This window comes from Delphinus delphis, chromosome 9 (genome assembly GCF_949987515.2).
Source record: "Delphinus delphis chromosome 9, mDelDel1.2, whole genome shotgun sequence".
In the NCBI taxonomy this organism is placed as follows: domain Eukaryota; kingdom Metazoa; phylum Chordata; class Mammalia; order Artiodactyla; family Delphinidae; genus Delphinus; species Delphinus delphis.
This window is the reverse complement of record NC_082691.1, coordinates 85,433,326-85,447,562: the sequence shown is the minus strand read 5'-3', so window position 1 is coordinate 85,447,562 and position 14,237 is coordinate 85,433,326. Positions and strand designations below refer to the sequence as shown.

Genomic DNA, 14,237 nt, shown 5'->3' with positions numbered 1-14,237 from the left:
AGTGTTTCACCATTGAGAATGATGTTTGCTGTGGGTTTGTCATATATGGCCTTTATTATATTGAGGTAGGTTCCCTCTATGCCCTTTCTGGAGAGTTTTTATCATAAATGGGTGTTGAATTTTGTCAAAAGCTTTTTCTGCATCTATTGAGATGATCATATGGTTTTTATTCTTCAATTTGTTAATATGGTGTATCACATTGATTGATTTACATATATTGAAGAATCCTTGAATCCCTGGGATAAATCCCACTTGATCATGGTGTATGATCCTTTTAATGTGTTGTTGGATTCTGTTTGCTAGTATTTTGTCGAGGATTTTTGCATCTATGTTCATCAGTGATATTGGTCTGTAATTTTCTTTTTTTGTAGTATCTTTGTCTGGTTTTGGTACCAGGGTGATGGTGGCCTCCCAGAATGAGTTTGGGAGTGTTCCGTCCTCTGCAATTTTTTGGAAGAGTTTGAGAAGGATGGGTGTTAGCTCTTCTCTAAATGTTTGATAGAATTCACCTGTGAAGCCATCTGGTCCAGGACTTTTGTTTGTTGGAAGATTTTTAATCACAGTTTCAATTTCATTACTTGTGATTGGTCTTTTTATATTTTCTGTTTCTTCCTGGTTCAGTCTTGGAAGGTTATATCTTTCTAAGAATTTGTCCATTTCTTCCAGGTTGTCCATTTCATTGGCATAGAGTTGCTTGTAGTAGTCTCTTAGGATGCTTTGTATTTCTGTGGTGTCTGTTGTAACTTCTCCTTTTTCATTTCTAATTTTATTGATTTGAGTCCTCTTGCTCTTTTTCTTGATGAGTCTGGCTAATGGTTTATGTATTTTGTTTATCTTCTCAAAGAACCAGCTTTTAGTTTTATTGATCTTTGCTACTGTTTTCTTTGTTTCTACTTCATTTATTTCTGCTCTGATCTTTATGATTTCTTTCCTTCTGCGAATTTTGGGTTTTGTTTATTCTTCTTTCTCTAGTTCCTTTAGGTGTAAGGTGAGATTGCTTTTTTGAGATTTTTCTTGTTTCTTGAGGTAGGCTTGTGTAGCTATAAACTTCCCTCTTAGAACTGCTTTTGCTGCATCCCATAGGTTTTGGATCATCGTGTTTTCATTGTCATTTGTCTCTAGGTATTTTTTGATTTCCTCTGATTTCTTCAGTGATCTCTTGGTTATTTAGTAACGTATTGTTTAGCCTCTGTGTGTTTGTGTTTTTTACACTTTTTCCCTATAATTCATTTCTAATCTCATAGCGTTGTGGTCAGAAAAGATGCTTGATATGATTTCAATATTCTTAAATTTACTGAGGCTTGATTTGTGACCCAAGATGTGATCTATCCTGGAGAATGTTCATGCACAGTTGAGAAGAAAGTGTAATCTGCTGTTTCTGGATGGAATATCCTATAAATATCAATTAAATCTATCTGGTCTATTGTGTCACTTAAAGCTTCTGTTTCCTTATTTATTTTCATTTTGGATGATCTGTCCATTGGTGTGAGGTGTTAAAGTCCCCCACTATTATTGTGTTACTGTCGATTTCCTCTTTTATAGCTGTTAGCAGTTGCCTTATGTATTGAGGTGCTCCTATGTTGGGTGCATATATAATTGTTATATCTTCTTCTTGGATTGATCCCTTGATCATTATGTTGTGTCCTTCCTTGTCTCTTGTAACATTCTTAAAGTCTTTTATCTGATATGAGTATTGCTACTCCAGCTTTCTTTTGATTTCCATTTGCATGGAATATCTTTTTCCATCCCCTCACTTTCAGTTTGTATGTGTCCCTAGGTCTGAAGTGGTCTCTCGTAGACAGCAGATATATGGGTCTTGTTTCTGTATCCATTCAGCAAGCCTGTGTCTTTTGGTTGGAGCATTTAATCCATTCACATTTAAGGTAATTATTGATATGTATGTTCCTATTCCCATTTCCTTAATTGTTTTGGGTTTGTTTTTGTAGGTCCTTTTCTCCTCTTTTGTTTCCCACTTAGAGAAGTTCCTTTAGCATTTGTTGTAGAGCTGGTTTGGTGGTGCTGAATTCTCTCAGCTTTTGCTTATCTGCAAACGTTTTAGTTTCTCCATCGAATCTGAATGAGATCCTTGCCGGTTAGTGTAATCTTGGTTGTAGGTTCTTCCCTTTCATCACTTTAAGTATATCATGCCACTCCCTTCTGGCTTGTAGAGTTTCTGCTGAGAAATCAGCTGTTAACCTTATGGGAGTTCCCTTGTATGTTATTTGTCGTTTTTCCCTTGCTGCTTTCAGTAATTTTTCTTTGTCTGTAATTTTTGCCAATTTGATTACTATGTGTCTCGGCATGTTTCTCTTTGGGTTTATCCTGCCTGGGACTCTCTGTGCTTCCTGGACTTGGGTGGCTATTTCCTTTCCCTTGTTAGGGAAGTTTTCAACTATTATCTCTTCAAATATTTTCTCTGGTCCTTTCTCTCTTCTCCTTCTGGGACCCCTATAATGCGACTGTTGTTGCGTTTAATGTTGTCCCAGAGGTCTCTTAGGCTGTCTTCATTTCTTTTCATTCTTTTTTCTTTATTCTGTTTCGCAGCAGTGAATTCCACCATTCTGTCTTCCAGGTCACGTATCTGTTCTTCTGCCTCAGTTATTCTGTTATTGACTCCTTCTTGTGTAGTTTTCATTTCAGTTATTGTATTGTTCATCTCTGTTTGTTTGTTCTTTAATTCTTCTAGGTCTTCGTTAAACATTTCTTGCATCTTCTCCATCTTGGCCTCCATTGTTTTTCCGAGGACCTGGATCATCTTCACTATCATTATTCTGAATTCTTTTTCTGGAAGGTTGCCTATCTCCACTTAATTTAGTTGTTTTTCTTGGGTTTTATCTTGTTCCTTCATCTGGTACATAGTGCTCTGCCTTTTCATCTTGTCTGTCTTTCTGTGAATGTGGTTTTTTTCCACAGGCTGCAGGATTGTAGTTCTTCTTGCTTCTGCTGTCTGCCCTGTGGTAGATGAGGCTGTCTAAGAGGCTTGTGCTAGTTTCCTGATGGGAGGGACTGGTGGTGGGGAGAGCTGACTGTTTCTCTGTTGGGCAGAGCTCAGTAAAACTTTCATCCTCTTGACTGTTGATGGGTGGGGCTGGGTTCCCTCCCTGTTGTTTGTTTTGCCTGAAGCCACCCAACACTGGAGCCTACCTGGGCTCTTTGGTGGGGCTAATGACAGACTCTGGGAGGGCTCATGCCAAGGAGTACTCCCAGAACTTCTGCTGCCAGGGTCCTTGTCCCCATGGTGATCTACAGCACCCCCCTCCTCTGCAGAAGACCCTACAACACTAGCAGGCAGGTCTGGTTCAGTCTCCCCTGGGGTCACTGCTCCTTCCCCTGGGTCCCGATGCACACACTACTTTGTGTGTGCCCTCCAAGAGTGGAGTCTCTGTTTCCCCCAGTCCTGTCAAAGTCCTGCAGTCAAATCCCAGTAGCTTTCAAAGTCTGATTCTCTAGGAATTCCTTGTCCCGTTGCCGGACCCCCAGGTTGGGAAGCCTGACATGGGGCTCAGAACCTTCACTTCAGTTGGTGGACTTCTGTGGTTTAAGTGTTCTCCAGTCTGTGAGTCACCCACCCAGCAGTTATGGGATTTGATTTTACTGTGATTGCGCCCCTCCTACCATCTCATTGTGGCTTCTCCTTTGTCTTTGGATGTGGGTTATCTTGGTGAGTTCCAGTGTCTTCCTGTCAGTGATTGTCCAGCAGCTAGTTGTGATTCTGGTGTTCTCACAAGAGGCAGTAAGAGCATGTCCTTCTACTCCGCCATCTTGTTTCAGTTCCCTATTTCGTTTCTTAACAGTGTCTTTTGATGAGCAGAAGTTTTAAATTTTTATGAAGTCTAATATATTAATTTTTTTCCTTCACAGTTATTGCTTCCTGTGTCCTAAAAATCTTTTGTCTATTTCCAAGTCTTAAAGATATTTTCCTATGTTTTATTGTAAATGTTTTACAGTTTTAGCTTTTACATTTTGGTCTATGATCCAACTTGAATTAATATTTGTGTGTGATAAGTTCAGTTTTTTTCCATACTGATTTCCACTCATTCTAGCATAATTTGTTTAAAACACTTCTCTTTCCCCATTGGTGTGCCTTGGCATCTTTGTCTAAAAAGCAGATAACCATATAATTGTAGGTGTATTTCTAGGATCCATATCACATTCTATCGAACTATTTGTCAATCCTATGCCAGTACCTCACTGTATCGATTAATGTAGCTTTATGGTATCTCTTAAATGTGTGGTCTTCCAACTTTGTCCTTCTTTTTTTTAATATTCTAGTTCCTATTTCCATATACAATTTAGAACCAGCTTATAATTTCTGTAAAACAAAGCCTTCTAGGATTGTGATGGGGGTTGTGTTGAATCTATAATCAATTTGAGGAGAATTGATAGCTTAATATTATTTATTCTTCCAGTTTATGAATATGGTGTACCTCTCCCTTTATTTAGGTTTTCTTTGTTTTCCCTGAGCAGTGTTTTATAGCATTTATTCTAGAGGTCTTGCACGTCTTTTGTTAAATTTATGTATAAATATTTTATGCTTTTTAAATTCCATTTTATTAACATTTCTATTTCATTGTTTGCTACTAGTATATTAAAAATAGTTTTCTGGGGCTTCCCTGGTGGCGCAGTGGTTGAGAGTCCATCTGCCCATGCAGGGGGACACAGATTCATGCCCCGGTCCAGGAAGATCCCACATGCTGCAGAGCGGCTAGGCCCATGAGCCATGGCTGCTGAGCCTGCGCGTCCAGAGCCTGTGCTCCGCAATGGGAGAGGCCACAACAGTAAGAGGCCCGCATACCGCAAAAAAAAAAAAAAAAAAAAATTCTTTTTTGTTTTTTAACTCTCTCATAATTCGGTATCCTTGCTGAGTCCCCTTATTGGTTCTAGTAGTTGTTATATGCATTCCTTAGGATTGTCCATATAAATAGTCATGTTATCTATGAATGGAGACATTTTTACTTCATTTCCAATCCAAATACCTTTCCTTTCTTTTTCTTGCCTTATTAAAATGACTGGGACTTCCAATACAGTGTTGAAGAAAACTGGTGAGAATGTGTCAGAGATAATCAAAATAGCAATAAATTTCAGTTAGAAGAATTAAAGTAAAAAGATATTATTCCTTCATTTTTATTTAATTCTCAGTCAAGAGGTATAGCTGACTCTATTTACTCTCTTCTTGTATTTATCTACTTTTAAAAAACAAATGTAGCCTGTATATTCAAGTAGACATTTTGAATATTTGGGAAACCTTGGGAGGTTATGAAGGTCATTTTGTAATATAGTTTATTGAATGAATCTCCTATGCTTGGATGTTTAGATAGTCTGCAGTATTTTGTGATTACAAATAATGCTGCAGTGGATAACTTTCTGCATGTGTTTTCTTGAAATTTTGGAGGTGTGTCCTCAGGGTAAATTCCTAGAAGTTCATATACTAGATTGAAAGGTAAATAAATACGTAGTTTTGTAGAGAATGTTAAATTCTACCAGGAGTGCGAAAGAGTGCCAGTTTCCCCATAGCCTTACCAATAGAGTACATATATTGTATTTTGAAGTTTTTCCAATCAGTTGGGTGAGAAAGGATGTCTCAGTGTAGTTTTAATTTTAATTTGTTTTATGATGAGGGAAGGTAAACATTTTTGCATATTTTTAAAGATCATTTAATATCTCTTTTTTAATATTGTCTGCTCACATCTTTTTCCCATTTTCTATAAGATTTTTGGTCTTTTGTTTCCTCAGTTAAAGTTTTTTGTATATTAGGGATATTTATTCTTCATCTGTGAAATGTGTTATGATATTTTCTCCCAGTTTGTCATTTGTCTTTTGACTTTCCTTATGATGTCTTTTGTCATGCACAAGTTTTTAATTTTTATGTAGTCAAATTTGTTGATCTTTTTTTTTTAACATCTTTATTGGAGTATAATTGCTTTACAACGTTGTGTTAGTTTCTGCTTTATAACAAAGTGAATCAGCTATATATATACATATATCTCCATCTCTCTTCCCTCTTGTGTCTCCCTCCCTATCCCACCCCTCTAGGTGGTCACAAAGCACCAAGTTGATCTCCCTGTGCTATGTGGCTGCTTCCCACTAGCTATCGGTTTTACATGTAGTAGTGTATATATGTCCATGCCACTCTCTCACTTTGTCCCAGCTTACCCTTCCCCCTCCCTGTGTCCTCAAGTCCATTCTCTAGTAGGTCTGCATCTTTTCCTATCCTGCCCCTAGGTTCTTCATGACCACTTTTCTTTTTTAGATTCCATATATATGTGTTAGCATACAGTATTTATTTTTCTCTTTCTGACTTACTTCACTCTGTATGACAGACTCTAGGTCCATCCACCTCACTACAAATAACTCAATTTCGTTTCTTTTTATGGCTGAGTAATATTCCATTGTATATATGTGCCACATCTTCTTTTGTTGATCTTTTCTTTTATTACATTGGGCCTTTGAGTAATAGTTAGAAAGCCTTTCCCTTCAGACTATAGAATCTGAATGGGTGTAAGAATTCACCCATGTTTTCTTCTAGTATATGTATATTTTCATGTTTTACATGTAAATCTCTGATCCATTGGATTTTATTATTGTATGTAAAATGAGAAGTGGATCTAATCTTATCCTTTTCCAATGACTATCCAGTTGCCCCCCCAAATTTTATTTAAAGGTCTGTCTTTGTCCAGTATTTGAGATATTACCTTTATCATATACTAAAGTTCCATATGTACTTGGGTCTATTTGGGGGCTTTCTATTCTGTTCTTTTGTTCTCTTTACCTATTCATGCATCAGTACTACACACTATTTTAAATATAGAAGCTTTGTAAGGATGTTTGAATATCTGTTAGTCTCCTCTCATAGCTCTTTATTTTCATTGTTTCCCTAGCTGTTCTTACATGTTTATATTCCCTTATGAATTTTAGTATTAACTTGTCTAGCTTCATTTAAAAAAAATCTCGGGACTTCAGTCCAGTAACTTAACTACTGCAGTCCAGTAGTTAAGACTCTGTGCTTCTACTGTAGTGGGCGTGGGTTTGATCCCTGGTCAGGGAACTAAGATCCCACATGCTGCATGGTGCGGCAAAAAACCACAAAATGAACAAACAAAAAAAACTCATTGGCATTTTTATTGGGATCACGTTAAATTTATAAGTTTTCTTAGGGGAGAACAAATATCTTAATGATGTTGAGATATCCTAATGAAGAAAAGGGATATTTCTTAATTTGTTCAAGTCTACTTTTGTGCCTTTCATGAATATTTTATAGTATTTTTTATATTAGATTTGAATGTTTTAAAAATTCTTTTATGTACTTTATTGTTGCTGTTATAAATCTTTTTTTACTTATTGTGTTTTCTAACTAGTTATTATTTGTGTATATGAATAGTATTATCTTTGCATTTTAACTTTACAGCCTGCTACCTTGCTGAATTATTTTATTGAGTTAGTTTTCTCATAAATTCTCTAGGGTTTCCATGATATACTGTTATATCATCTGTAAATAAAGATAGTTTTGTCTTTTAGTTTCTAATTCTTATTCCTCTAATTGTTTTCTCCTATCTAATTGCATTGGCTAATAGTGCTGGAATAATGGCAAATAACAGTTGAGACAGTAGCGTCCTTGTTTTGTTTCTGACCTTAAAGTAAATGACTCTTGGGGTTCCCTATTAAGTAATATGCTGGCAGTACAATTGAGGGGTGTGTGTGTGTGTGTGTGTGTGTGTGTGTGTAAAATGGAAGTGCCTGTCCATTCCTGTTTTATTTTTTTAAGAATTTTTATTAGGAATGACTGTTGGATTTTATCAAAGGTTTTTCAGCATCTATGGATATAGTCATGATTTTTCTCCTCAGACTCATTAATATTGATGAATGATATTCATTTTCTAATGTTGAATCATTCTTGCATTCTTAGTATAAATTCCATTTCATCATGGCATATTCTTTTCTTACTGTAGTGTTGGAGTCTGTTAGCTAATGTATCACTTAGAATTTTTGCATCAATGTTCATAAATGATTTCCATCTGTAATTTTTCTTTTTGTATGTATACCATCTTTATTAGGTTTATATATCAATGCTTCATAAAAGATTGTGGATGTTTTCTTTCATTTTCTATGCTCTGAAACAACATATATAGATTTGGGACTATCTGGTTGGCAGACAGTTCTCCAGTCTTCCATAAATTTCTTGCATTTCTGCACACCCGGCAAATTAGGCACTAACTGCCCTTTGTTTCCTACTGTACCAGTTTTGTCCCCTTTGTGTAGTGCAAGATCTCTTCCAGTCTCAAAAGATACAGCATCTCCCTAAAAGTAGTAAATGGCCGGTTTCCATACAGCCCTAGAAGATACAGCTAGTCCTGCCTCTAGAGCAAAAAGCAAACATGCTTATTGCCTAGTATAATAAAGGTAATGTTTCCCTTCTGAATAGAGGACTGGCATGCTTACTGCCCACTGTAAAATATTCAAGTTCCATATCTCAAAATCTCCTGTAATGCAGCCTACTGTGGGCTCAAGTATTATCTGGCCCTTTTTGCATTGTCCTATGGTAACTGGGGCTTAGCAAACTGATCCCCAAATGCTGATATCCTGGCTACTGCTTCTGCTGTCATTAAATAACTGTCTTTCATCTCTGATCCAGGATTCTTGTGTATTCTTCTAGCATCCATGAAATTGTAGCAGTCTAACCTGTTAACTTGCAAGTAGGGTAAAATTTCACACTCATTTTACTTCTTGACACTGGTCTTTAAAGTTGTGGTAAAAATTTCCTAGAAACCATTTTGTGAAATAGTTCTTTGGTAACTTTCTCTATTTCTTCTATGGAAATGAGTCCTTAAGCTTTTTATCTTTACTGTTCACTTTAAAATTTGTATGTGAAAATTTTAAATGTAAAATTTTAAAATATGCTCAAAGCTCATTTGCTTGGAGCAAAGGGGTGGGGTCTTTTTTTTAAAATTAATTAATTTTATTTATTTATTTTTGGCTGCACTGGGTCTTCATTGCTTGCTCGCGGGCTTTCTCTAGTTGCAGCAAGCAGGGGCTACTCTTCGTTGTGGTGTGCAGGCCTCTCATTGCAGTGGCCTCTCTTGTTGCGGAGCACAGGCTTTAGGCACGCGGGCTTCCGTAGTTGTGGCACGTGGGCTCAGTAGTTGTGGCTCGCGGGCTCCAGAGCGCAGGCTCAGCAGCTGTGGTGCACAGGCCCAGCTGCTCCGCGGCATGTGGGATCTTCCTGGACCAGGGCTCGAACCCACGTCCCCTGCATTGGCAGGTGGGCTCTCAATCACTGCGCCACCAGGGAAGCCCTGGGGTCTCTTGAATACACTTCATTTTTACATTGCTTTTTATTTTCCTCTGAGGTCTCTTTTGCTTATCTTTCATGAAGAACCAGTATTGTTATTTTAGTTAAGTATAGTGCTTTCTTAGCTTACAGTACATAAGTAGCTAAAGTTATAAAGATGAACGTCCTTTCTGTGTTTTCCTCTAGGTGGTAGTTGTACAGTCATTATAAAGGTGCATGTCCTTTTTGTTTGTCTTTCTATAGGTGGTGGTTGTACAGGCAATTAGTGCTCTCTGTCAGAAATACCCTCGAAAGCACAGCGTCATGATGACTTTCCTCTCCAACATGCTCCGAGATGACGTAGGTGCACTACTTTTTAATCATGTGAAGTTGCTCTCTTAAATTCTTATGCCGTAGTATTTAAAGCAGCTTTCTTTATCATCTCAGTATGCATCTCAAATAGTGTGCCTAATTCTGTTTTCTGTCTTATTACTAGACATGCTATATTGCTTTGGCTTTCCCACTTGGAGGAAAAAAATGCTTTTGTTTTTTTCATATGGGAAGGGAAATGAAATCTGAATGTTATAGCATGAGCCTTGGAGTATAAGCATTTCTCCAAAAAGTGTCCTCAGAATGAATGGCAGTTTTCTTTTTTGCCAGGGAGGCTTTGAATATAAGCGAGCCATTGTGGACTGCATAATCAGCATTGTGGAAGAGAACCCTGACAGTAAAGAGGCAGGTCTAGCCCACCTTTGTGAATTCATCGAGGACTGTGAACACACTGTTCTGGCTACTAAGATTCTACATTTGTTGGGCAAAGAGGGCCCCAGAACGCCTGTCCCCTCCAAGTATATCCGCTTTATTTTTAATAGGGTGGTACTGGAGAATGAGGCTGTCAGAGCTGGTGAGTCATTGCAACACTAATAATGGTGTAACTGCTGATCTTGTGAAATGCTTATTAACTCAAGGGGGTGGTAATGAAATTGGAAAATGAAGTTGCAACGTCTATTTGATGGTGGGATCTTGGAGCACACTTAAGCCCCAGATGTACAGCTATTTCTTTGTATTCCAATTTCCATCCTGATTTCTGCCTGTATCAGAGACAAATAACCCTTGACTTTCGGTATGACGGAAGATTATGATGGCGTCATCCATTTTTTCCGAGTTATGGTCATAAGTATGAATGTCTGTGAAATTTGTGTGTCTTTCTGCCTCTGTAGTTTTTGTGTTTTTTTTTGGTTTTTTTGTTTTTTGTGGTAGGCGGGCCTCTCACTGCTGTGGTCTCTCCCGTTGCGGAGCACAGGCTCCGGACGCGCAGACTCAGCGGCCATGGCTCACGGGCCCAGCCGCTCCGCGGCATGTGGGATCCTCCTGGACTGGGGCACGAACCCGTGTCCCCTGCATTGGCAGACGGACTCTCAACCACTGCGCCACCAGGGAAGCCCTCTGTAGTTTTTAAGTGACTTTTTAAACAGGTCTTAGGGTTTTTTTTACTTCCTCCTCCCCTCAGCATGTGAACTGGTACAAATCTCCCCTGTTAAAACTATAAGCCTTCCTTTGATCCATTGTCTCTCACTAGCTACTGACCATACTCCCCCTGTTATGTAACCTTGTAGGAGCTATTACTAGCTGCCCCTATGAACTTATTCTCCATTTTCTCTTCAACTCACTATAATCTTGCTCTCTCCCTTAAAAATCTTCTGAAGCTATTTTTTTTGGAAATTACTTATAAGCTAGTTGGAAAATCAAGTTAGACACTTTAATGTTCTTACCCTTGTTCACCTCAGTCAATTTGATGTACTGTTGCCTAAACACTTCATGAAACTCTCTTCCCTTGGTTTCCACAATAGCCTGCATCTTTCCATCACTCCTCAGTCTTATTTATAGAGCTTCTGTTCCATTCCTTAAAACGTTAGTTTTCCTTAGGGGTTTGTCTTCTCAACATACACATTCATTCTGGTGATCATTTCCAGAGCTCTGCTGATATGCTGTGGCATTGCAGTCTCTTTCGTGAACTTGTACGTCTGGCTATCTAAGGCACTTTAAATTCAGCTTGAAATTCAAACTATCCCAAACGGAAATCCTCACCTATATCATCCACTCAGTTGCAAGGCTAGAACCTTACTCCATTGTTTTATAACCCCCATCTATCCTTTGGCAAAGTTCTTTCCATTCTGTCTCCTCAAAATGCATTTCTTCATTGTCTTTTTTCGTGGATTTCCTGAGGGCTGCATTAGGCTCCCATCCATTTCAGTTGCCCAACTAGTCTGACTGCTTGTAGTTTCGCCCATATCCAGTATATTATTCTCCACACTCTGCTACCAAAGTGGTCGTTAGACATAAAATCTCACAAATTTAGAGTAGTACACTCTGCTACAAATACACAGATTCATCCTGTATTTAACACCCGTTAATAATAGCCTTGAGGTTGAACCATAACCGAATTTTGTTTTGTCTCTAGTCTCTCACTTTTCTCCTGCTCTCCAGCACAGGTCTAGTGCTTCAGCCTTGCTCAGCTGTGTCCAGTCCCAGGATCTTGCCACACTTTCTTGTCTGGCCTGAGGGCCTTGGTACTTTTTATTCTCTCTCCCTCGAATGCTCTTTTCCTGCCTTTTCCCTCTGGCTAACTGTATTTGTTCTTCAGACTTTAGCTCAAGTAATAAGTGTCAACTCCTTGTCTGTCTCCTCCTTCTCCAATTGTGACTTACATTCCTTTATCTCCTCACGTAGTACCCTGGATATAGTCCTACCATGGACTTTCTGTGCTATGTTGTAACTACCTCTTTACTTACCTGTCTTTCCCACTGGAGTACAACTCCTTGATGTCTTCTGTCTTTCTGCTTCCAGCATCTAGCACAACTCCTGACAAAGGTTAAGTAAGCAGTAAACCTCTGTTGATACAGTGACTTTTAATAATAGAGTTTTGGGTTTTGGTTTTTGTTTTTTAATGTGTGGGGCTGGTTGTTTAAGATTAGAGCTTATAAGGAGCTGGACTGGAAGATAGCTCATATAAGGAATACATATGATCCTTTTTCCTCAATGCATGGTGGGTTTTCTTACTCAGAGCTCTCTTGGGCCTGCTGATTTCTATTTATGCTTAAATGGATCAAGGAAATAAGATCAAGAAACTCACAATAAAACAATAAGAGTTTATTCCAACTGAACACGGGGAAACTCCTCTAATTTTTTTTTTTTAATGATTACTGCTTGACTCTGAGAAGCCAATATTCATGTTGTTTTGTTTTATGCTCCATTACAGCTGCTGTGAGTGCTTTGGCTAAATTTGGGGCTCAGAATGAGAATCTTCTCCCAAGTATCCTAGTACTCTTACAAAGGTAATTAAAAGAATGTCTTTTTCTTTTCTTTTCTTTTTAAAATAAGAATGCCATGTGGCTGAATAGAGAATTCCTCATTGTACCATATCAAAACGCATTGCAGGACCTAAGAGTAGAGCTGATGGAGTCAGGGCAAATGGCATTTTTCTTATTCTTCTGGTAATTTTGCATGTGCTAAGTACATGTAAAATTTGACTTCTAATTTCTCTTGCATAATTTTGAGGAAGTGACTTAAATACATGTGCCTCAATTTGTATAACAGGGGCCAACTTCAAAGAGATTCACTATGTAGAGTTGAAAATACCAGCTTTTCATGGTCTCCTTGACTCCCTATTTGATGAGGAAAAGACTTGCTTTAGCAAACACTCTGTGATTACATCTTGTAATTGAAGCAGAAAAATTACAAGCCAAAGGCTGGCTGGTTTAAATCAAATAAATTGCCATTTGAGTGATATCAATGCCTGGATTCGGAATGCTTTTTAGTATCCTTGGAAAGTATAATATTACCATTTTTAAATTATATTCGAAGTCTAAGTCTTTACCAGGGTCATGTGGTTGCAGATCCAAGAATAGACTCCAAACTGCTATCTTATGTTATTGTGTCCTTCCTAATTATTTTAATGCCTACTTATGTAGTGCTTCTGATTCATAATGACACCATTTCTTTACCAATTGAGAACAGTACCCGGTATTTGTAGAGATTTTAGGATCCACCGTTGGCTGTTGTTGAGCTCTTTTATAAAGGCAGTATCAGATGGCCTGGATCGTGTCCTTTAGGTATAGTGGTGAAGCTATTGGAAATCATTACGGTGCTGTGACATGTATCTTCTGTATCCCTGGACAGGTGTATGATGGATACTGATGATGAGGTACGGGATAGAGCTACCTTCTATCTGAATGTGCTGCAGCAGAGGCAGATGGCGCTGAATGCTACCTATATCTTCAATGGTCAGTGAGAGCCAAGAATGGAGACAAGTACACTTTTGTTCCACAAATGGTGTCTGAGAAGCATATCCATGATGATTTGCATATGAGCTGGCTTCACTAGGCAAAATGCTTGGTTTCTGTCTTTGAATGCACTTCCATTTCTAGGGAGACCTAAAGTATGTAAAAGCCCAAAGAATATTGCTTTTTCCTGGTCCTCCTTGAGCTCCCTCTTGGATGGGTTTACCTTTTTTCCCTTATGCTATCATCGTTTCCATGTGTCTCTGTTGCTTTGTTTTCTGGAAGATACTTCTATTTTGTTGAAAATTCCTATGCTCTGCTCCTATGCTTCCTTGGATGGAATTATAAGAGCCTTTATTTTTTATTATTTAGGTTATAAAATCTGTGGTTATAGTTTTCTTTAGAAAGCTTAGATAAATATTACAAATCTGGGCCTATCTGGGTCCTAGGATTGGCAAGAAGTAGTGCTGAGAGTTTTCTGTTTCATAGGTCTGACAGTCTCTGTACCAGGGATGGAGAAAGCCTTACACCAGTACACACTGGAGCCTTCAGAAAAGCCCTTTGATATGAAATCTATTCCTCTTGCTATGGCTGCTGTCTTTGAACAGAAAGCAGGTAAGGGGAACACTTAGTTTTTCTATGTATAAGTAGTTTTACACCAATAAAATACACTGTTAGCATACTTTCTTTAA

At 38.2% G+C, this 14,237-nt stretch overlaps 1 protein-coding gene across 2 annotated transcripts in view; it reads left to right on the top strand.

Moving 5' to 3' along the window:
• The window catches only part of COPG2 (COPI coat complex subunit gamma 2), a 130,008-nt gene that overhangs the window by 75,368 nt on the left and 40,403 nt on the right, over positions 1-14,237 (top strand). For both annotated transcript variants that reach the window (XM_060020897.1, XM_060020898.1), the window contains exons 13-17: positions 9,530-9,625; positions 9,926-10,169; positions 12,525-12,600; positions 13,445-13,548; positions 14,035-14,160. In XM_060020897.1, the coding sequence (XP_059876880.1) occupies positions 9,530-9,625; positions 9,926-10,169; positions 12,525-12,600; positions 13,445-13,548; positions 14,035-14,160 (646 nt within the window). The remainder of the gene's footprint in view (positions 1-9,529; positions 9,626-9,925; positions 10,170-12,524; positions 12,601-13,444; positions 13,549-14,034; positions 14,161-14,237) is intronic.